The 24,326-nt window shown below is 36.2% G+C and overlaps 2 protein-coding genes and 1 long non-coding RNA gene across 4 annotated transcripts; 1 reads left to right on the top strand and 2 right to left on the bottom strand.

Moving 5' to 3' along the window:
- Positions 1-246: 246 nt before the first annotated feature.
- Positions 247-21,690, bottom strand: LOC133842461 (proton-coupled zinc antiporter SLC30A2). Of its 2 annotated transcripts, XM_062275556.1 has the most exons (8): positions 21,529-21,689; positions 20,010-20,155; positions 14,430-14,540; positions 13,634-13,754; positions 8,627-8,806; positions 2,393-2,930; positions 996-1,143; positions 250-617 (listed from the first exon to the last, which is right to left on the bottom strand). In XM_062275556.1, the coding sequence occupies exons 1-8, from the start codon at positions 21,558-21,560 to the stop codon at positions 472-474; spliced, it is 1,422 nt and encodes a 473-aa protein (XP_062131540.1). In that variant the 5' UTR covers positions 21,561-21,689; the 3' UTR covers positions 250-471. The 2 variants fall into 2 exon arrangements, with proteins under 2 accessions (XP_062131547.1, XP_062131540.1); XM_062275563.1 differs by lacking the exon at positions 8,627-8,806 and having other exon boundaries at positions 247-617; positions 21,529-21,690.
- Positions 20,702-21,636, top strand: LOC133842481 (uncharacterized). Its single transcript, XR_009894405.1, has 2 exons — positions 20,702-21,137; positions 21,491-21,636. It is a non-coding gene; the product is annotated as an uncharacterized LOC133842481 (long non-coding RNA).
- An 875-nt stretch (positions 21,691-22,565) lies between the features above and the next one.
- LOC133840423 (ATP synthase mitochondrial F1 complex assembly factor 2-like) lies at positions 22,566-23,271 on the bottom strand. The gene is made up of 3 exons (XM_062272238.1): positions 23,138-23,271; positions 22,894-23,075; positions 22,566-22,847 (listed from the first exon to the last, which is right to left on the bottom strand). Exons 1-3 carry the CDS (start codon positions 23,140-23,142, stop codon positions 22,597-22,599), a joined length of 438 nt encoding a protein of 145 aa, XP_062128222.1. The 5' UTR covers positions 23,143-23,271; the 3' UTR covers positions 22,566-22,596.
- Positions 23,272-24,326: the final 1,055 nt, after the last annotated feature.

Genomic DNA, 24,326 nt, shown 5'->3' with positions numbered 1-24,326 from the left:
ATTAGTGCCCGGGGATTCTTTCCCACCACTGCTGGCTGCTCTTCGTATGGACCAAGAGGCAATGGATCGGCTCACTAGCTGATGCAATTTTTATGGAACGTCAGCGGCAGCTTAATAGCTTTTATGCGTTTTTGCGTATCGTCGAATCGATATTGCAAACACAATATGCACGCTGCACTGTGAAGAATGTCTATAAGAATTGGATGCTTAACTATTAAAATGAAGATAAGAACTTAAATAAGAATCTTTTTCTGTTCAAATGTTTTATTTATAACTTATCCCAGAACCAATATGTTGGAAAATAATTTATATCATGCTCCCCCATGCAAAGTTCAGATTTAAGCTTAGGATTTCAACCTCGCCAAAATTTTATGATAAACCGGCGCAGTATTTATTAGTCATATTAGACTGGAGATTAACTGATACACTTACAATTTGTAAGTCTAAGAAATATTGGAATTTTTAAATCGTCTAGTTTTCTGGCACCGTACATTGGTTGCAGTTCTCCATTTGAGCGGTATAGTCCTCGATCTGAATGGTTGTCTCAAAAAAGTTGTATCTCAAATGAACCGCCGAAGTAGCTGCGTCTAAAATTTGTTTTGAATCCGCATTGGTTGCTGTAGGGGTAAAGGAAAAGGAAAGTAAAAAGAGCAAGACAACAAAACCGATTAGCAAAATGAACGCTGATAACTTTGATGAGAGTCGCATCCAAATTGGTTGCGCTTAAAAAGTAATTTAAAAAATAATTAAGCTAATTGTGTACGTGGACATGAAGTGATGCCCCAAACCCAATGGACAACACTGCCACCACCACATCCAAAAGCAACACAACGACGTGACCATCAGCATAACAACACACCAGGTCCGAATCCATTGAAATAATTACGAAGCACAAACACAGAAACAGGCAGACAGACAGAACACATGTGGAGCCCCCTCTTCCGCCTATGGGGTATCCCAGTAGGTTGTTTGGTTGATTCCCCGAGGTTACTCACCAATGGCCAAATGTACAGATAGCGCCACTTTATTAATGCTCAGCGCCCAGATGCGCAAATTGTGAACACGCTCGACACCGTTAATACGCTGGAATATCTGCAAAACTTCGGCATAATGCATATAGTTTGGAGTGCCCTCCATCAGTACCTGTAAATTTCGTAATGAATTGTAATCAAGTATTAAATTGTAAATTTATTATCCACATAAAATCCATAACAAAATTTTCGTGTGACAGGGTTCAGAAAGAGATAATAAATTTCCATCAACTTTCACCTAGAATTCTTCTTGTACATAAATGTATTACATGTTATCAAGGGCACCACAAAAAATACTAGTGATTTAGGTAATCACCAAGCGTCCAACCAATCTTTAAAAATGTCGCCAAATCAAAATATTCGGAGCTTTTATCCTAGAAGTTAACCTTTTGTTTGTTTTAAGACTAGATTCTATAAATTAATTTTAAAAAATACTAAAATATACTGAAGGCTATGTTTAGTATATCGATAGAAAACTATATTTTAAATATACGGTAGAATACAAAAGCCAAAGCAACTAAAACCTTAAGATATAAAAAATGCTGTCGAAGCTCTTTCTCTTAGAGTCTCTGAAATCCAGTGTTTCACACGGACAGTGCGACATTGCTATATCGTCTCGGCTGTTGACAAGGATAACAAATATATGTACTTTATAGGGTGCGAGAAGTCTCCTTCTGCCTGATACATACATTTCCTGCAGGCCCAAAGGTATAATACCCTTTTACCCGATGGGTAGCGGATATAAAAATACTTACATATCTAGTAGGATGGTTATGATGCTCTAGCTCGACGCAGAATCGATAGTCTTTATAATAAGAATTGATAGTCTTGCCCAAGTAGGTATAATGTTCTGTCAACCTGCAATGCCTTAGTCTTAGTTTTTGTCTAACCCTTCCTCATATCCTTTGATTAACCACCACCTGCGGTATTGATCCTGTGCGGACACCTAAGCAGGGTTTCTCTTTATTTATTAAACCATTGATTGAATCACTACATGACTGCCTAAAAAGATAGCATATCCCTTCAATAATAGTTGCGAATAATGTTCACATCGGCACTTCTTGCAAGGGCGCGTACTCCAGCTAAAATAGGCAGTTGGTCAAACTAGAGATGATAATGGCGTTAATTTAACTAAACCATAAGTAAGTAATGTGCATTTCTATGTTAATGAAATCAAAGGCTAATTATATAAATGACTCTTCGATACCGAACTTACATTTTGCTAGCCCGAACAAACTACGCGTACGGGTACGGGATAATAACTTAGATTTGAGAGGCGATTGATATGAGCATTCTAATATGCATTTAACCAGGCTGTAAATACTAGCAAATTTTTAGAAACTTAATTTGAATATACTTACCAAAAGTGCATCCTTCATAATTGTGAACGTTGTGAACAGAACAATAATGGAAAAGACAAATGTACAAATCGGGTCAACGATAGCATATTCGGGATAAAAATAGATGACGCCGGCAGCCACAAAGACGCCAACACTTTGGATCACATCACCAATAACGTGTATCAGGGCTGCCCTCACATTCATGTTGACTGCCTCGTGACCCGCATTGCCCCCATGGTGATGGGCGCCTGGAGCTGTTTCTGCTAGGACAGCAGCAATTTCCAGATCCAGGCTAGGATCCACCAACTTAGCATTTTGATACGAGTAACTAGGCAGTCCTGCGCCCGGCAATTCCGCATCCTCGGGATCAAAGGCGACGCCACCTTCGATACGCTTGGTAGGGGAGGCGCTACATGGTGTTGAGGTGGCATGCATATGAGCTGTGATCTTATTCTCTTTTATCGATTTGGATGTCTTCTTTGTGCTGTTGTGACTGTGACTGTGACCATGCCCACCGCCTAGACTGTGGGAGTGACCATGCTGCAGCTGCACGCCCATGCTGGTAAAATGGTAAGAGAAATTGAAAATTTAATATACTTAAAAATGTTGCAAGCCACCGTACCCAGGCTCCTGTGTGTGCTCCCCTTTTGTGAACCTCCCGTAATACCCTGTTATATCCTCTACTCCTGGTATTCGGCCACGAGTCTTGAGCCACAGAACAAAAACAACGCAAACAAAAGCCTTTTTTGCCATGCGGCCGACGCTTCTCAATTGTACGGAATTTTATTTCAGCATTTTAATGCACCAACAGCCGCTCAAGCAAATAAACAAACAAACACAAAGCGCACAGTGTTGCAAACCACATAACAAGGGTCAATTTCGATTATTTTAAAAGCGAGCTCAGATGGTAAGATCGGTGATCACGATGAGTGCACTGCATTTTTTTAATTGATTAAAAATCTTCAACTTTTAATTTTTGTTTCTTATATCAATCAAATTGCATATGCTCAGCTCTTTGGAATTGAACAGACATCATTTGGTCCCATTTGCTTAACAACCAAGAATTGTTGTTAATTAACTTATTTTTGTTACACTGTGCGCTTGTTTTGTGTAACGGAAGGTGAACGAGTCGCTCAACCGCCCATGCAACCAGGTCCGGCCGGTCGACCCGGTGGTGTGTGGATCCAGATGCACCCACCGCATGCAAATACAAATGTATTGTCGAAAGTGGTGACTCTCTCGCCACCCCCCTCGCTGACATCCTTGCACAGTACCACTATACAGTAAAAAGCAATGCTTGTCCCTTATTCCCTCGGTCCCCTGACAAGCTTAGCATGAACCAGGCAGTTAATAGCTTGGCACATTGACTTTGTATTCATTTTTAAATTTGCCGACGATTTATGGGTTTTCTATTTTGGGAAAAAAGGGCCATGACCAAATGCCGGTCTGTTGTGGCTACCGAAAGTTCGCTGGCTGCATTTATTCGCTCCTTGTTGAAAACATTCCAACTCCAATTTGGACATCAATATATCTACTATTTGGAAAACTGGCATAAATTACGAACAGTTACAGCTAAAAAAAAATGTGGACGTTATAGATTGCGAATAATAAACCAAATGCGACATTAACTTAAAGATATCAGTGGCTAATTAAACATTGGGTTATTGATATTTAAATAAATCTCTTCTGGGAAAAAATTCAAAAATTATGATTTTTTAATTCGTAGCCAGTCCCAACTGTATTGCAATTAAGCGTTAGATGTAATTAAGAAAGTTTTCATATCCAAATATTTCCAAATAGAAAAGGTTTTAAACAAATGCGCAAATATTTTTTTTTTACATTTAACATTATAACTACAAATAGATTTATCAAGAGTCTTATTCATCGAGGTATTTGAAAATTTTTAAAACTACTGAAATCAAAATATAAAACTTACAATTTACTAAAATTGCATGTGTAAGACAACAATTTTCTGCCCTGAACTTTACTTGAATCATAGTAAGTGCTAACATTTGGAATCACCCCAAAAAAAACAAGTAAGAAAGTTACAGTCGAGTGTGCTCGACTGTGAGATACCCGCTACCCTTTTTTAATAGGGGCAAAATATTGCGGTATTATTTTCAAAATATACCGAAAATACTAAAAAATACTAAATAATATACCAAATGGTATGTTTGGTATATTGATACAGCACACCATTCAAAATATACCATAGACGGCGCAATGTACCAGATTGTCGGCCAAAGCAACTAAGACCCCTACTAAGTAGGCGTTTTTGCCCATACAAAAGTATTTCTTTAACAACTTCCACAATTTTTATCTGATCGCAACCAAATTTTCAGGAATCATAAATACTGTAGTAATTATACTATATACTAAAATTCGGAACTCTAGCTTTAAAATTACGCTTGTTATTCGTTTTTTTTGATTTGCGGGGGCGGAAGTGGGCGTGGCAAAAATTTGAAACAAACTTGATCTGCGTGCAAACATAACAAATGCTGTCGAAAAAAAATTATAGCTCTATCTCTTATAGTCTCTGAGATCTAGGTGTTCATACGGACGGACGGACAGACGGACAGACGGACAGACACACAGACGGACAGACGGACATGGCTATATCGTCTCGGCTGTTGACGCTGATCAAGAATATATATACTTTATAGGGTCGGAGATGCCTCCTTCTACCTGTTACATACATTTCCTGCCGGCACAAAGTTATAATACCCTTCTACCCTATGGGTAGCGGGTATAAAAATTATTATCACAATGCTTAACTACGTATACCTTTGTCTGTCAGCAGAAGGATGCTAAAATGCAGAAACGTTATTAAACGACATTTTTACTTTGTGTAATTTTTATATACACTACCTAGGGTAATTATAACTTTGGGAGTAAAGTATGAAACTAGTATAAGCCTGCTTGTAAGAAATATATATGTACACATTATTGAACAGAAGAGATGTTATAGCCATGTTCCTTTGTTTGTATATCCCCAGATCTCAGAGACTATAACAAATATACCGACAATTTTAGGCATATTGTTATTATTTCATGTAGAAAGTGTTTTTGATTTTTGGCCCGTTCACTTGCGTTCTCGCAGTTCGATTAAAATTAAATCAATCAAAGTCAATCATTATTTTAAAGCTAGAAATTTGGTGGCGATCAGATAAAAATCTTATAAGTTATTCAAGATAATAATAATAATATACATGACAAAAAACGACTGCTGCTGTCGGACCTTAATTACTTTGATTGACAATCTGGTATATTTTTAACCCTTTTCTATAATTTTAATGTAGTATACCAATGTTCCAATTAAGATTTATTTATTTTAATTTAATATCTTTAAGATGAGCAGCAAACAAATTATACTGGGAATTAGTAACTGCGCCTATACTAGTTGTCGGGATTAGCCCATTTCCCGGCAAGGAGTTTCGACTTTGAACTCAAGGCATTTCCCGTCCAAAACTTGACACGAGACGACTAAGTACTGCGTGTGTGACCTCAAGCGAAAAAAATGCCAATGCTTTTGCTGCAAAATTTCTACCCCAATGTCTCACTTTCGTTCTTTCATTCTCTCGCTCCCCATATGCTACTCCCCATATGCTGTGCTGTGTAGTCATTTGGCGCCCCATTGTTGTTCCAACTGCGTCGTTGAAATTTGTAGCGCGCAATGAAGCATTCCCCTTGATTTTGCGGCATCTTTACTCGCCTCGTTAGAGGCCAACAAATGATTGCAGCCATGACAACGCCAACATCAGGACAGAGACCAGAGATGACTGGACTAGCTACCTATAGCTACAGCAGAGCTGTTGAGCGGAGCCAACCAGAGCCTAGGATGGCAAGCCAACGAGCCATCGCGAAAGGCAACAAAACAAACCCAAGCTCCTCTGCTACTTGCGCCAACCAACATGTCCTGATTTAATTGACAGGAACATAAATATTAGCACATATCTTGGTTCGCCCTTTTAGCACCACCTCTCCCATCTAGCATAGTATGTGACTGGGACTCGAGGATGATATTGGCGAATGTCAGCCGTCTGAGTTGCTCGTTAAACTGTCACCCTATATATTTCACGATGGTAGCGCGGTGAGTGAAAAAGTATCGGGCACCTTAAATTCGCTCCTCTTAATGCCCATCTTAGCACCTAGTAGTACTATTTACTTATTTATTAGTATTATTTTGAAACATACCCTTCATATTATTTTGGCGACATTATTCTTAAAATATACCGATATACGATAGAGTGCAAAATATACCAGATTTTCAGCCAAAGCAACTAAGATCCCTTGTAAGTAGGCGTTTTTGTCCATACAAAAGTTTTTCTCTAATAACTAAAATTATTTTTATCTGATCGCAACCAAATTCTCGGGAGTCACAAATACTACACATGTTATTGCATATACCGCGACTCTAGCTTCAAACTTACGCTTTTTATTCGAGTTTTGCCGATTTGCGGGGTCGGAAAAGGGCCAGCCGGTACAAAGCTATAATACCCTTCTATCCTATGGAAGGCGGGTATAAAAAAGGCTTGCTGAAAACACTGCGCTGCGTTGATAAGGTCACCAACAATTTTTTTATATTTTATTACTGCGTATAAGAAATATAAAATTTGATTTCTCGACTTAAATTTGATATTTCTAATTAATATTTCGATGTTTCGTTTTGTTCATTTTCAGCTATTCCATCAAAAACCAGTTCTCTATGCTGCTCCCGACTACTGTAAATGTTGTTCGTACTTCACGTTTTACGTTGTTGTACCTAAACATAGGCAAGTCCAACAAAACTCAACAAAGTTTGTGCCTTACCATGGCTTTTGCTAATTGAATTTAAACTCCTCTCAATGCTACTAAGTAAATCCTTGAAACCTTCAAATGCGAAAGCAACCACCACAAAAGCAACATTAAAACCAAAGATAACAATACCAAGAACATCGACTTGTGCAGGACGAACTGAAAAAGGAGACCATTTCATTTAATTATTCAACGTGCCGCGAAACACGTTGACGCAAGTAACGCTTAAAGCGTTGACTTGATTTTCCCGTTCTCTGATGGCGGAAGATAGCCCAAAACGGCAACCGGACAGCACTACCATACCGCGTAGAAAAGCGTTTTTCAAATGATGCTTTTGCTGTTGTTATCGTCGACGCTGTTATTGTTGCTGCCGTTGCACGTTTTTCACAATCAATTCACGTAATCAAACAATTCAAGTGGCAAACACTGAATTCGCCAACGTCAACTGGAAAATTTGCGCTACTCCAAGCAATATGAACGGAACGGAACAAAATGGAATGGAATAGGTTACAAGGGGGGTCGTTATACGAATACACATACAACATCGTCACGGGCACACAGACATGCATGTATATGAGCATGTGTCAAGCATTGAAACGTTTCGATTTATTCGCCAAAAACTATACTTGGACGGTCACGTGACCAAGCAGACACTAAAGGCTACTGCTATAAGGCAATTCGGGTAACGGCTACGGGTAGGGGTAGTAGGAATAAAAGATGTAGGAAGAGTAGCAAGAAATAGTATTTGAAAACTACAGTTGCAGGTGCTGCATGAGTTGCAATCAAAACAAAGAATGAAAAAAAAATTTATAAAATCTAAAAGATCTATCTGTTGAATATCAAATACTCTTTACGAAAGCCCTTATATACATACTACATATGAATTAAACAATTTCATTATGTGTTTTTAATGTATGTACGTATGATTAGAAGTTATTAAAGAAAAGTATGCGCGAAAATCACATATTCTAGTTCAATGAGTGTTCAATGTTACTAAAGTTAATTTTAATTGATGGTAAGTTTATCTATAAGTTGACAAAGTAAAAGCCCAAGCCAACGGACTCACCCTCAAAATAGAGCACTAGCAAAATTCTACCTTGGGACTAGCCAAGACAAACACAACAAAATCGTCGTCGCAGTGAACGTTGTAGTTGCTTTTGCCTTTTGTTGCCGCAAAAAATTCGAAACTTGCGGAAAAAGTTGACGCTAAAATGTGGAGAAATTTGCCGCAATAAGAGGTGGATACTACCAATTTACAGGAGGAATGGTTGGTTGGATGGCTGCATATTGTCGCCCTGCCAACGGAGTTGCCACAGTTACATTGTTGACCCATTTGGTACCCAATAGTCGGCTAGTTGATTGCGCCAATTGCAATTGGACAATTGCCCAAGGGAGCTGCCAGCATCAGGCGACATTCGACATAAAATTTATTTGCAAGGTTTCCGAATCTTTTATACTTACATGACATTAACCAAAATTGCAAGGCCCGATGTGATCAGCATGATCTTGGCATTCACCTCATAGTCACCGTTGATGAGACGACCGATGGCCAGCCAAACCAGAATTCCAGTAATCACCCAGATCATAAACACGGAAGCAATGGCACCAATAACCTCTGCACGATACCAACCAAAGGACATCCTGATTAAAAAAGTAGAAGATAATTTGCTTTAGTAATAGTCCAAGAAAATGGAGAGCTTGTATACACTGCTGGTCTTAGGTTTTGACGCACCAACTTTTATTTTAAATAAAATGCTATATTTATAATAATGCTTATTCTACAAAGATTGTCCAAAAATCTTTTCTTATCAGAGTTCGAATCTTGTTCGAAAAATATGTGCTCATAGCTGGTTGATTTGCGAAAAAATAACTGTACATTCGAAGTTTTTAGAAATTTCTATGCCAATCAAGATAAATCGCAGCTCCAGGACTGGTGATAGATATTTAAAAGATCCAGAAGAAAAAAAAGAGCACTATCTGAACAAACAGTACACAAAATTGTTAGAATTGCATCGCATTCGACTAAGTCCGCAGCTAAGATTAAGGATTTAGCCGAAATAAAGCAAGCGTACAATTAAAAATTCAGAACACCTAAAGCGTCGAAAAATCAAGAAAAAGCCTCCTCTGAATGCAATACACAAAGAAAAACGGCTTCAATTCGCGAAAGAATATAAGACGTGGAATGTTCAATCTGCCACTCGGCTTAATGATTGGCGTTTGTTTTTACTGATGAAAAACGTTTTAATTTAGATGGCCCCGATGGCTTTCAATATTATTATCACGTTTTGCAAAAAGATGAGCTACATATATTATTAATATATAATATTAATATATTAATATTTAAGTCGCCACCACAGCCGAGAAGGTGAAGTAATGGCGAGGGCTGCCATCACGTTTTATGGAACAATTGACTTGATTTGTATCGATCAAAACATGAACGGCGATCGCTTCAAAACATTGTTTGAGTCCGTATTTCCAAAATTAAATGATCTCTCTGGACCAATTCCTTGGATTTTTCAACAAGAGAATGCTCCTATTCATAACGCTCGAGTAGTAAAGTCGTTTATTTCGAGTCAAAACGTTAATATCATAACCTGGACACCATATTCTCTTCATATCAAATTTTCAGGAATCACAATTACTATAGTTAAAATTGTACATACCATTCACAGCTCTAGCTCTAAAGTTACGCTTGTTTTTCGATTTTCGTTTATTTGCGGGGCGCAAGTGGGCGTGGCAAACATTTGAAACAACTTTGAGCTTTTACACAACAGGTTAAATATTACAGAACTAGGGCAAATCTCTATGCATTGAGATTTGAAAAACGCTTCCATCTCGGTTCTGTGGCATCTAAAACCTCTCAAAGTTTGTTTTCGGTTGGAATTTGTTTAGCTTCTGAGGTTTTACTTTAAAATTAATATTCCAAATTTTTACCAAAAACACACATTTTTCGACTTATACAGGCATGCTCCGGTTTTCACTTTTCGTTTTCGTTTTGGGACCAAAACCGAGAGTTTCGTTTTTAGGTGCTCCGGTTTTCACACGTTTTTGGTCATCGTTTTGCTATCGGAACGTTTCATTTTTTACTGCTAAAACAGCTGACTTGTGTTTTGGTTAAAAGTAAACAACGCGAAAAAATGTCTTTTGTATGTCCAATTTCGATTTCAAAACGAAAACCGAAAGTGAAAACCGGAGCATGCCTGATAAACTATAACGGCAGTGTGAGAATATATTTCAAAATAATTAGTTTCTGAGTAGTGAAATATTTTTGTTTACCACAATACTGCGAATTCTTAAAAATTCTTCAAGGAGGAAATTGAGGAAATATTAAGATGCTCGTATGAATATATACAAAATATGGGAAAAGCTTTTTTTAATTTGAGTGTCTCGGATTTCTACTTAATGCAGGGAGTGCCCGATTTTGGGTTGGGTTCTTAGTTTAGTTGTTCCTTAATGTAATGAGCACATTGCATGTGCGGACATTTTTTGTGGGTTCACAGTCAACACCTGAAGAATGACGACGGCGCTTGTTCAATTAAAACACCATCCAACAGAGGACACCACTCTCGTTATAAAATTGAAATAGTGGAAATGCCAACTATTTTGCCTCTCCATCTGGCGGTTGCTAGTTAGCTGTTAGGCAAGCCGCCACATTGCCTTCTAACTAATTAGACACCGGCAGTACCTACATAAAACGCAAAATGCGAAAACGAAGGCCTCGGCATAACAATACAATTTAATTTCCAGCAAACATTCGTTTTGCCCCTTTTATTATATTATATTATATTATATTATAATTTATATGTATGTATGTACAATATGCCTATGTAGTCGCAAGTACGAGTATAGATTCCCTTTCAACTTGAAAGTGCAGCCATTTGCTTAATGACCGCCTGCCGGTCCCCTTGGTTCAGTTTCTGTCACTGCAAAGAAACCAAAGGCACAACGTGGCGACTGCTGTTGAGAGCCTCGCCAGCGACGTTGCCACCTCATACAGGCAGTCGTGTCATGGCACATTGGGCTGTATTCTAAATAAAAATAACAAGAAGTATACTGTAATGTAGCATTAATTAATATTTCCTAATTGTCTGAATACACATGTAGTTTAATTTCCCGCCATCGTTTCATAGTAGTACACAGTTATTCAAGACAATTGATTTCATTATTTGTTACCATTAATTCCCTGTTGATCCCGACTACTTCGATAGCATTTATATACCAGTGTGCAGTGTGCAATGTGCAGTGCTCCGTTTGTGTTCTGAATTTGCCTTTGCAATTGTGCAAATGTGTTTTGTTTTGATAAATTAGGCTTGTCAACTCGGCAATAGAGAAGGGAATAGAACCAGAATGGGTGCAGGAGCTGTAACATTTGCAAGTAGTTGCTGCGAGACTAAGGAGCGTACTGCAAGGGTGGAAGAGAAAGGCGAGTCCAACAATAAACTGAGCCTCAAAACCAGACGTTTCACATGCTCCAAAAGCAATGGCAATGGCAACTGCAACTGCAACAGCAACGAGTATACTAAAAAAGAAGATGCAGAAACTCTGAGAGGCAGCACCAGAAAATTTACAAAATTACCATGCAACACGCTTGAAATTGCAAAAGTTTTTCATTATTCACTTTGTGGCTGTAGTCGAGTCGCAGAGTGAGATTTTTGCATGAATGAGCAGAACGTGCCATGCGGACCCAGTTGAGGACGAGAACGAGAATACAAACAAAATGGTTGAAAAACCCACAACGATGGGTTGGTCGCCTTAGAATTTTTCTTCATGTAACGCCACTAACGAAACGCAGCTTCCAAAAACCAATTGAAAAATGTGCAACGGTCAAATACAAGTAGTATGCGCTGCAGCAAGAATAGAAGTAAAGAATAAGAACAGAAGAAAGAAATAATTTGGTAAAAAGGCTTTTCGTCTAATTAGCCAGAGACGAAGTCAGACAAAATCAAAACTATAATACTATTCAACCTTAAAAGTAGCGGGTATAAATATGTATATATGTATGAGTATATTCGTAATTAAAAGGTTTCTCATTCTGTAAATATAAGTAAATGAATATTTTCATTAAAAATTAATTTGAATTTTTCATAATTCGATCTTTTAATTGCATCTAATGAACTTATTAAAATATTAATTTAAAATTTTTACGCTGAAGCAAACTTATTTACACAATGCATGTGCAATCGGTGTATCTGTAAACACACAGCACTGTCGCACTTATACAAATAAAAGCATTAACCAATTCAAAATTAAATTAAGGTATAAGCTCCTGCTCTACAATTTTGTATTTAAAGCGCTATCGATATTCATTGTGCGGCCACGCTTGCAATTCGAATATCGATATCATCCAGACAGCCCAGGGAGCGCTTTTGCCGACGGGACCATGATACAATTATACATTATATAATTATACATTATATAATTGTATCATGGACGGGACTACCTTTGTATTATTGTATCATGATCACACCCCGGTTTTCTTTGTCCTTCTCTTCAATATTTTAGTGGGCTTTTGTAAACTTTGAGTGATGCTACAGAAAACAACAAAATTCTGAAAGCAAAAAGCAATTCGAATATTTCGTTGATGGCATTGATATGCGATATACATATATTTATATTCGCGATAGTCGATTGCCATTTAGCCTGAAGTTTGTATAGTCATTCTCCAATTGCGACAAAGAACTTCATATACATATGTATAGTATGTAGATTCATACATAAGTTCATATGTCCGCTTAATAGAAGTGTCCGCTATGGAAAGATTCAATTTATGTATAGTAACCAGGAAAGCTACAGTCGAGCCTGCTACCCATTCTCAATAAAAGCAAAACATTGCGATACTTAGAAAAATACCAAATTCATATAAGGACAAACATAAAAATACATATACCTAAGGTTATATTTCTTATATCGATTCAATACTAAATTCAAAAGGTACAAAATATAAAAAAAATGTCAACTATAGAAAATTAAAACACGACAGCAGCAGCCGTTTTCTTCCATATTACATTTTTTTTTATAACTTCTAAAATTTTTATCTAACTAACCAAATTTTCAGGAATCATAAGGACTAAGGTTTCGATTATTTATACTGTATCTTGAGGTTTACGCATACTTGATTTGCGGGTGCAAATGCAATTTTTATATAAGTATCACGGTAGAACTGTGAATAAATACATATGGTACTAATATTATAAAACAGAAATGATTTGAAAAACCAAAAAAAGAATTTGTAAATTGGTAAATGCAAATAAGCGGACCAAACATAAAGCATAAGTAATTTTAAAACTAGATTTTGTTTGTTTCGTTCATAACATTACAATTAACGTCTTTATGATTCCTGAAAATTTGATTACTATTAAATAATAAACTTCGAAATTTATAAGAATAGAGAACTTAAAGTGTCGTCACAAACTTAATGAATATTTGTTGACAAAATGTTCCCCACATTATTTATTTTTTTTCACTTACCGTTGCGTAGATGGACGTCCGGCTATCCAGATGGCAAACAGTGAGATCATAAAACTAGCAAAATCGGTGAGCAAGTGTGCGGCATCTGTTGCAATGGCTAAGCTGTTCGATAAGACGCCTCCTGCCACATGAACAGATAAATATACAACAAAATTAAGCTGCAGATCCAAAAACGAGATTCACCAACAGCAGTCGCCTGGCTACCAAAACACCAAAGAGGGGGAGCTTTTCATTTTAGCAAGCGTATCGACAATTCCTTCAATTTCAATTTGAACAAATCGTAAAATGCAGAATGTAAACCGAATGAGTATGGCATGGAATGTGCTTTAGATGGCACATTGTAGGTAATGGCAATGCGATTAACATCTATAGCGGGTGAAGGCAATAACAACACTGGCACAGTGCTGGAGCTTAAATATTAAATCAAACGAAAAAAAACTGGCGCTACGACGACTGACTGTAAGCCCATCCGATGACCATATTGTTGCACTTCCTGTGCTCAGTTCTTAATCGTCTCGACATCTTCCCTTCTTACGGTTTGATTGATTGACTTTTCCTTTTCTTAGGTGAATCATATCAGTTTGGGAATTTAAAATCATTTAAAAATGGGAAATATAATATAAACAAACATGAGTATAAGAGTCAGAGATGCTTGATTCAATATACCTGGCACCCATTGCAACTATGTATTCTTTTTTTTTTAATTGTTCATCCATTTTTCATTCATTATTCAATACATAAAACTTCCCGATTTTAATGAGTTGTGGACTAGGCCAGGATAAGTGACTTAACTCACCTACAATTTCCGCAATCATGAACACCAAACACAGTATACTAGCAATAATAAGCTTACGACGCGCATTTAAGTCCACACCCTCGCTACGTGCCCGATGACAATGGTCCCGAACTGAAAGTAAAAGTTGAATTATTATTATATTTTTATTATAAACAATTGTAGTAAATTCAATAAAAAATAAACATGTCTGCAATTAAAGCTGCAACTAAATTACGCCCTATTTTTTGGGTATATATATTTTTGTACCCGCTACGCCAGGGTAGAAGCGTATTGAAGGAAATGTATGTAACAGACAGAAGAAGGCATCTCCGATATATTGTTTCTGGTATGTATATGGTGTACTCTATATTATATTTTGAATGTAGTACTATATCGATATGCCAAACACAACATAATAGTTGGTATATTTTTAGATTAGAGTCTAGCTCACTCGACTTTACGCTTCTTACTTTTTTCATGTCCATATTAAGAAGGTTAAACAGCAAACAGGAAAGCTGTAGTGTTTCCAAAATCCTCAGTAGTTCATGGCCACTGTGGACATCCATTTTTTACTGTTCTCATTAATATGGACAGGGAAAAATAGAGTATACAAAACAAAACCACTGGAATATTACCTACTCCTTGATCTCGACCAATTGCCCCTATCTCTTTGTTTGTGTTTTTATTACTTCACTTCTTCGCAGCATTCTTGCCCAAGTGTTATGCCGATTACATATTTCCGAAACAGGCATTTAATTTTATTAAACATGGTACGTGAATTATGACCATTAACTCTGTTTGCATTGGTTGTCATGCTTGGGAAGACCATCTCATACACGACTTTGTAAGGGCTCACACTGGACTGGAGCTGGGGATGTATGATTTGGAGTCAGCGAAAACATTTCCACGGGTTTTCTCTGGTCGAGTCTGGTCAGGTCGCGTGGGGTCGGCCAGGAGCAGTCTATTAAATTCTTTATTGCATTTGTCGCAGCAGTATATCATGCTTTGTCATTTCCGTTGCGTTTTCTTTGCACTCTTTTCCTTTGCTCTCTTCCTACTTGTCCCTTACCAAGTTCATTTTGTGCCCGTTTCTGTTATTCCCTGGAAACAGAGTTCAGGGAAGTAAGGATTTGTAGCTGCACGAATCACACATTTCATAGCAGAAATACAGAATGTGCATATGCTTGGCTAGTAGCTCGACGTTGCGCGGTTTCTTCATTTGAATTCAGCCTCACTCTTACGTCGACTTAGCCATCCTGCCCGAACCAAAAAAACGCGTCTTATACTCCAACACAATGTCAGCAGCGAAATTAAATTCCAATGCATATCCCAAGTATACAGGTACGGATTCCCAATGGCCTCAGCGTATTTCACACACACACACATACCAGCTAGTTGCCTCTTGGTTCAGGGTGAGTCCACCTGGACGCCCTCATTTCCATCGTTAACGTTACCACTGCAGCTGATGCATAAAAATCACCATACTTGCAATTTAAATAACACCAATTCATCTGCATCTTTAATTGGTCGCCTTGGTCGTTCTGTTTGCTTGCGTCTGTGTGTACAAGTTTGTCATAACACTCGAAAGGCGTTTCCCTGTTTGCCCACTACTACTTGACATTTATTCATTGAAGGCCCCACTCTTCCTCGAATGCCTGACACATACATATGTACTCACCCTGAAATATTTAAGATCAGTTTCACACATACACAGTACTAATTATATAAAAACAAATTTATAAAATCAACGGAGTTATGCACATATGTATGTAGTTGAAATTAAATCTTTTTCTTAAGAATAATAAATAAGACCAAGTTATACATATATACATATACATATATATATACATATACATATACATATATTATATATATAATACATATATACATATACATATACATATACATATACATATACATATACATATACATATACATATACATATACATATACATATACATATACATATATATATACATATACATATACATATACATATATATACATATACATATACATATACATATACATATACATATACATATACATATACATATACATATACATATACATATACATATACATATACATATACATATACATATACATATACATATACATATACATATACATATACATATACATATACATATACATATACATATACATATACATATACATATACATATACATATACATATACATATACATATACATATACATATACATATACATATACATATACATATACATATACATATACATATACATATACATATACATATACATATACATATACATATACATATACATATACATATACATATACATATACATATACATATACTTATACTTATACTTATACTTATACTTATACATATACATATATGTACATATGCATATATATATACTTATGCATATACATATATACATACACGTATATGTATACATATGTATGTATATCTGCACCAGCATGAATAGACTACGTCTACGTGAACGTAACAGAACGTAAAATACTGTTTAACTGCTGAGGTAGATGGAATATTGAATATTAGCCAACAGTCGACAACGAGCTCCGGCTAGACCTGATGTAATGTCGTTAAGTTCGTTCGTCAATAACTCCAACAAGGAAAGAGGAACTGGCACTTATTTTTCAAGCTTCACTTACGGAAAAGGAAATTAAAACAGAGCAGCTGGATGACTTTGAAGGAGAATATTCTTTACATAGTTTGTAGTCCATTTTCCCAATTTTCGTTGTAGAGAAATAAGCGGAACATTTATTACACTGCGTTGTCATACCTAAATAATGAGTCTATTCTCGCAATTTATAGCAGATGACAATAGTACAAGCATAAATTGTGATTACACCCAGGCTACACATCTGCTGGTGGCAATCCTCATGCCTCGTGTCTTCTACTAGTTACCACAAAATTGCGACCAAGCTTCGGAATCATTAACTGATTGATGACGAAGTGTACACCGAATACAAAAAGTCTTCTCGTTGTAGGGAAATTGTAGGTAGGGTAGAAACGACCAGCAGTGTGATGGAAATGAGAAAATTTGCTCACCGTCTCCTCCATGCATCTGGGTTAACTCCAGACAAAATGAATTTGTCACCATCATTGTCGTGGCCTCGTTTGACGATAAACACGGCCGTCACTCATTTCAATTTCCAAGTCGTCTGTCAAATAGCGTGCATTACCGGGTAATAACACACAAATTGCGAATAATTTTCGATTTTCAAACTGAACACATACATATTCATACATATATTTTTTGAAGTTTAGTTAATACGATGCTTAACGATCTAACGCATTTGTCAAATATTATATATAACAAGTAAGAAAGCTACAGTCGAGTGTACTCGACTGTGAGATACCCGCTACCCAATTTGATTAAAAGCAATATATTTTGCGGTATTATTCTCAAAATATACCGAATATACTGCAAAAATATTAACAATATACCTAATGATATATTTGGTATATCGACATAGTGCCGTATTCAAAATATACCATACACGGCACAATATACCAGATTGTCAGCCAAAGCAACTAAGACCCCTAGTAAGTAGGCGTTTTTGCCCATACAAAAGTATATCTTTAATAACTTCGACAATTTTTATCTGATCGCAACCAAACTTTCTGGAATCATAACTACTATAGTTATTACTATATATAACAAAATTAGCTTTAAAATTACGCTTGTTATTCAATTTTTTTGATTTGCGGGGGCGGAAGTGGGCGTGGTAAAAATTTGAAACAAACTAGATCGTCTCGGCTGTTGACGCTGATCAAGAATATATATACTTTATAGGGTCGAAGATGCCTGTTACATACATTTCCTGTCGGCACAAAGTTATAATACCCTTCTACCCTATGGGTAACGGGTATAAAAACTGCCATCTCTTTTTCCATAATTGTAAAAAAAAACAGGCATAATTTATATTACTCGTACGGTACGAGTCGTACCTAATAAAAACATTGCCGTGTCCTAACTGCTTATGCTTTGTTTAAAATTGTGAAAATTAGTTATGTTATATATTTTTGTAAATTCATCGCTGTTGAGCAAATTCTTGAGGCTGAGGCAAATTCTAAGAGTTGATAAATATTTCGTAAGGTGATTAACATACAACTGAATAAATAACTGAATGAGTGCGCTATTTAAATCAAAAATTGGTAAAATAATAAATATATAATTTTTCACGGACTTTTGAGACCAAAATTCTTAGTACTAAGACAAAAACATGATTTTAAAACATTTTTCCCGGGTATTGCTTTACTTAAATATATTTATTATATAAAACTAGCTATGTATGTAAATATTTTTATTTTTATCAAACTATTACCTGCTATATTTTTTATTACATCAGTTACAAATTTTTAAAACATCTTAACATCAATTAAATTGAATTTAATGACTTGTATAAATACTTGTATTTTATTAATATGTAATTATTATTTTATATTCTTAGAAGCCTGTTTAACTTTCTGCCTGCTCGTAATGTATGCAATATAAAGTATATATATTCAGTAGTATCAGCGTCAACTGTCAAGACGAGATATCCATGTCCGTATGAAACACCGGATCTCAAAGACTATATGGAGCTATAATATTCAGTTTTCAGCAACACCTTGTAATCCAGTTTGTTTTAGATTTTTTCCACACTTCCGCCCTCAAAAATCGAATTTTTCAATTACCGTGATCTCAAGTGTTTCATATGGAAAGGCACGACTGGCAGTCGGGGATGCCTTTATCGTCTCGTCCAAATATAGTTTTCGTTTAAATTAGTAGAAGGTATTTCATAGTCTAACACACTCGACTGTAACTTTCCTACTTTGTTTTTTTTATTTGGACTGTCCCATAATTTTAAAACTTCAAAAACAGTCAATTTTAATGTATGTAGATAATGTAGTGCGAGAAAGTAGGATAAAATCCTTGACTCAAGAAATCCATTTGAAGAAGTAACTTTGTTTGCAATACAATTATTATCTTACCATGGACGCAATAAATGCAATACGTTGCAATTGAACAAATTATAATAAGCTCTTACAGATGACTTGGTATATTTAAACCATTTAGTATTTAGCATGTTTTTTCAGCAGATCTAGCTTACTTGCATGCCTGAAATCTAGCAACATTGAGACTCACTCACATATTCGAGTCGATGTTTATATGCATACATATGTATACAATAAAAGCAAAGAGCAAATCTAAGCAATAACTAGTGTGTAAAGGGAAGTGCCAAAACTCGACTATGTATTAACACGAACACCAGGTTAAATATGTATAGTGTGTTTAACCGTTTGATATAGCTTATGAATTTGGCGCTGAAATTCAATTGATTAAAAATAAAAACGGTAAAAAAAAAACGGATGCAGAAAGAATTAAGAAAAGGATTTACCGTTCACGTTGTGCGTTGTTGAATCAGAGAATGAAAGAATTTTACATAAATATGTACGTATGTTTATGATCGTTGTACACACATATGTACATACATATACTTACTGACTCTAAGGTGTACTTCCTATTTGGTATATTTACGATATACTTACATAGTTCACATGCCCTATATTCTAGAACATTATGAAGAGTCTTACCTTCAACTTCAATGTTATTTGAACGACCATGCAAACAGAAAATCTGTGAGGGTACTGTAAGTGGCGTGTTGTTGTTATCGCCACTGCAGCTCCGGTCTGTTGGCTGTAGAAGCGGCGTTGGCGTTGTCCCGTAATTGTTGCATCTTCTGCAATAAATGTACAAGTACATGCATACATACATATGTATGAAAGTTGTGATCAATTCGCGTAAAGTGTCGTTTATGCTTCAAAGCTTTAATTGTTTGATTTTTTTTAACGAATGCCAGATGGATACGTTAAATCAGTACCAAGCTCAAAAGAGAATTACCTGCTTGTGTATATGTGAAAGCATTTTCCACTTAAAGCATTTACTGCACATGTGTTCGCATTCTCTCACTGTATACATAAATGTATACATATTTATGTAGGTAAGTATGTATGTATGTAGGTATGACTACCCGATTGTGTTTTATTCGTAGACAATATACAAGTTTTCTTCCAGTTCCGTCATGTGTAGACACAAGATGCGAAATGACTTTATCACTTCAGTTTGCCGTATATGCGGAACTGATTATCTACAAGAACCGTCGAGTATAAATTCTGGCCGAGGGAAATTTAAATTTCCCTCGGCTGCGCTGGCGGAATTTGTACTCGACGTTTCTTGTAGAAAATATGCGGTGCAGCTCTTGCCGAAAATCTGGAACATATATGTTCCAGTAGAAAGGGGAATACTTTGAGGCGAACAAAGTGTATGAAGAGTTTTTTGATGGTGCTAAAAAAAACTGGAAAAATTCAATTTGAAGTTTTGTTACTTAGCCAAAACTACGGCGACTACTTAATGGCACGCCGAAAAGCGTCCTCGCATCAACAGTTTGAGAACAGAGCCGTTGCAAGTTTACACTGCTTAAATTTATATGTACATATGTACATACATATGAACATATACGTATTTAGTACATACTATGTTCTTACTTTATGTGAGTCAGATGTGCGTGAGTGCATGCGTGAACGTAAGTGTGTGTGAGATGTTTGGTTCTTCAGCCCGTACACTTTGGTAATGTGGGAAGAAGGAAAGTGGCTGAGGTGGCATAATTTTTTACCACGAAAAGTGCAAATGACGCTTAACTACTTGCTCTGCAAGTTTGCAAAGTAATTTCAACAAAAAAGAGAGAAAATGGTCAACAAAAAAATTAACGAAAATATCTACATATGTACATACTACATACATACATACATGCATATGTACATGTTACAACTACTTAACTTTAAATTCATTTTACACACGCGCCAATTGTTAGGACTCACGGTTCAGAGTTGGCTACTTTCACGCCTATTAAATATAAATTAGCAGATCATTTGGCCACTGGACTTCCTTTACATATTTATGCTAATTTATTACAATCTATTCACAGAGTACCATGCACATGTATACATTGTATATACATATATACATATGTACATATGTATATAAATGCATTTTTGTAATTGAAATGTTCTAACAGCCTCGATTCATGCTGTTGCATGTTTGTATCTCACTTACGTCGCAATTGGAGTATCTTCGTTTCTCGACATTGTGAACTAAAATCCAAATGAATGATGAACACAAAACGATGTACACACAAAATTGAATGACACCTTCACAAGAAAACGTTCAAAAGTGAACTGGAAGTGTTTCTTATAAATGATCCCTGTCAAGAGGGGGAAGCTGCGAGTCACAGTTGTCAAATTAGCGTTGGCGATAAAATCAAAGCAAACAACAGATAAGCGACTGATAAAACTTACAGTCAAACAAACCGTACAACTAAACTCCTAAAGTATGCATGTGTGTACATACATGTACACTTATGTATGTATATTGTAAACAGGGACGTGTGCAAGCACGTTTCACATACAGCAACTAAGAAATTAAACTATTAAGAACTATTATATACATACATATGTATGTATGTGTGTATATATGTGCATATATGTATGTATGTATGTATGTACACGAATACGTTCGTGAACAGAACTAATAAATACATACATATGTATGTATGTATGTATGCCTACAACAACTAAGACTATAAAGTAAGCATTACTTCACCCGCGCGACACACAATTTTGTACAATGAATCAAATTCTGCATTTGATTTTAAATACATATGTATATATATATGAATATGTATGTATTAATTTCTTAACCTTTTTTCGATATTATCCATAGCTTCTAATTCAATTAATCATCAATTAATCATTTAGGATATGTACAAAATATACATACTAAACCAGAAAAGGACTTGCAAACAGACGGGCTTTCACTGGCGAGCGGCTACATTTGCATTTTCTAGCTGTATGCCTTTGTATTCTGATGAAGTCAGGTGCATATAAAACACACATACTGCTTGCGTGCATGTGCAATGTGCAAGAGATTTAATGAAAAGCACATAATATAAACTCATAGCAAGACGTCAACAAAATGTGGTGCGAACAAAGCACACGGCCTGCTTATGTTTTTCCGTTGGTGACGTGCGCTGAAGTGATTTAAAATTGGCGCCAAGTGATTGCAATTTGTATGGTTGATCATTTAAATGCCAATTTTCAAAAGAAAGGAAAGTTCGTTTTAATATTATAATAAGAGTTTTTCTTGAACAAGGTGCTCTGAGCAATTGAAATGAACAAATAACACTGAGGCGGCCAGGCGAGCTTGTAGATCCTGTTGACTTAGGTCATGAGACCACTCGACTCGTCCCCAAAACTTTAGTTGATATTCCTCTTCTAGACGTGAGAGTGTAACGGCTTTCTCCACACTAATTTGCTGCTCAATGACAGCGCAAGCTAACACAATCGATTTCAGCGTATCCACTGCAAAGGTATATCCTAAGGAAATCCAGAATTTAGTATATTGATTTGATGGTTTTTTTACCATGCAATGTATCTAGACTGAACGACTGGAAATGCTTGGCGATTTTAATTTTATCTTCGTCGGTCACATAAGGCGGTGTTATACTCATAGTCTTCTGTAGATTTGTCTCGAAACGTTTGTTAAACCAGTTGATTACCGGATCCCATTCATTCAATTGCAGCTCTTGCAAAATCCGTTTCAGTCTGCCAAATATATTACACAAAGCTTGAACCAAATTCAAACCAATTAAATAACTCATACTTACCTCATTTTGAAAGAGAACTGTATCAGTAGGCACAAAGTTTAATAAGTAGTTGACTATGTCGAGCTTCGTCAGATTATTGGGATTGTCCAGAACTGTGAAACAAAGTGCCGATATATGCATTCGAGAGCGTTCTATTTGATCCTTCTGATTATCGAACTCAGTGGCCACGGCAATTGCCAGCGGCTCACTCTTCACTGTAAAAATTCTGGCCGAGGGAAATTTAAATTTCCCTCGGCTGCGCTGGCGGAATTTGTACTCGACGTTTCTTGTAGAAAATATGCGGTGCAGCTCTTGCCGAAAATCTGGAACATATATGTTCCAGTAGAAAGGGGAATACTTTGAGGCGAACAAAGTGTATGAAGAGTTTTTTGATGGTGCTAAAAAAAACTGGAAAAATTCAATTTGAAGTTTTGTTACTTAGCCAAAACTACGGCGACTACTTAATGGCACGCCGAAAAGCGTCCTCGCATCAACAGTTTGAGAACAGAGCCGTTGCAAGTTTACACTGCTTAAATTTATATGTACATATGTACATACATATGAACATATACGTATTTAGTACATACTATGTTCTTACTTTATGTGAGTCAGATGTGCGTGAGTGCATGCGTGAACGTAAGTGTGTGTGAGATGTTTGGTTCTTCAGCCCGTACACTTTGGTAATGTGGGAAGAAGGAAAGTGGCTGAGGTGGCATAATTTTTTACCACGAAAAGTGCAAATGACGCTTAACTACTTGCTCTGCAAGTTTGCAAAGTAATTTCAACAAAAAGAGAGAAAATGGTCAACAAAAATTAACGAAAATATCTACATATGTACATACTACATACATACATACATGCATATGTACATGTTACAACTACTTAACTTTAAATTCATTTTACACACGCGCCAATTGTTAGGACTCACGGTTCAGAGTTGGCTACTTTCACGCCTATTAAATATAAATTAGCAGATCATTTGGCCACTGGACTTCCTTTACATATTTATGCTAATTTATTACAATCTATTCACAGAGTACCATGCACATGTATACATTGTATATACATATATACATATGTACATATGTATATAAATGCATTTTTGTAATTGAAATGTTCTAACAGCCTCGATTCATGCTGTTGCATGTTTGTATCTCACTTACGTCGCAATTGGAGTATCTTCGTTTCTCGACATTGTGAACTAAAATCC

The sequence above is a fragment of the Drosophila sulfurigaster genome, chromosome 2L (genome assembly GCF_023558435.1).
Source record: "Drosophila sulfurigaster albostrigata strain 15112-1811.04 chromosome 2L, ASM2355843v2, whole genome shotgun sequence".
Taxonomy (NCBI): domain Eukaryota; kingdom Metazoa; phylum Arthropoda; class Insecta; order Diptera; family Drosophilidae; genus Drosophila; species Drosophila sulfurigaster.
This window is presented reverse-complemented; position numbering and strand designations above follow the sequence as displayed.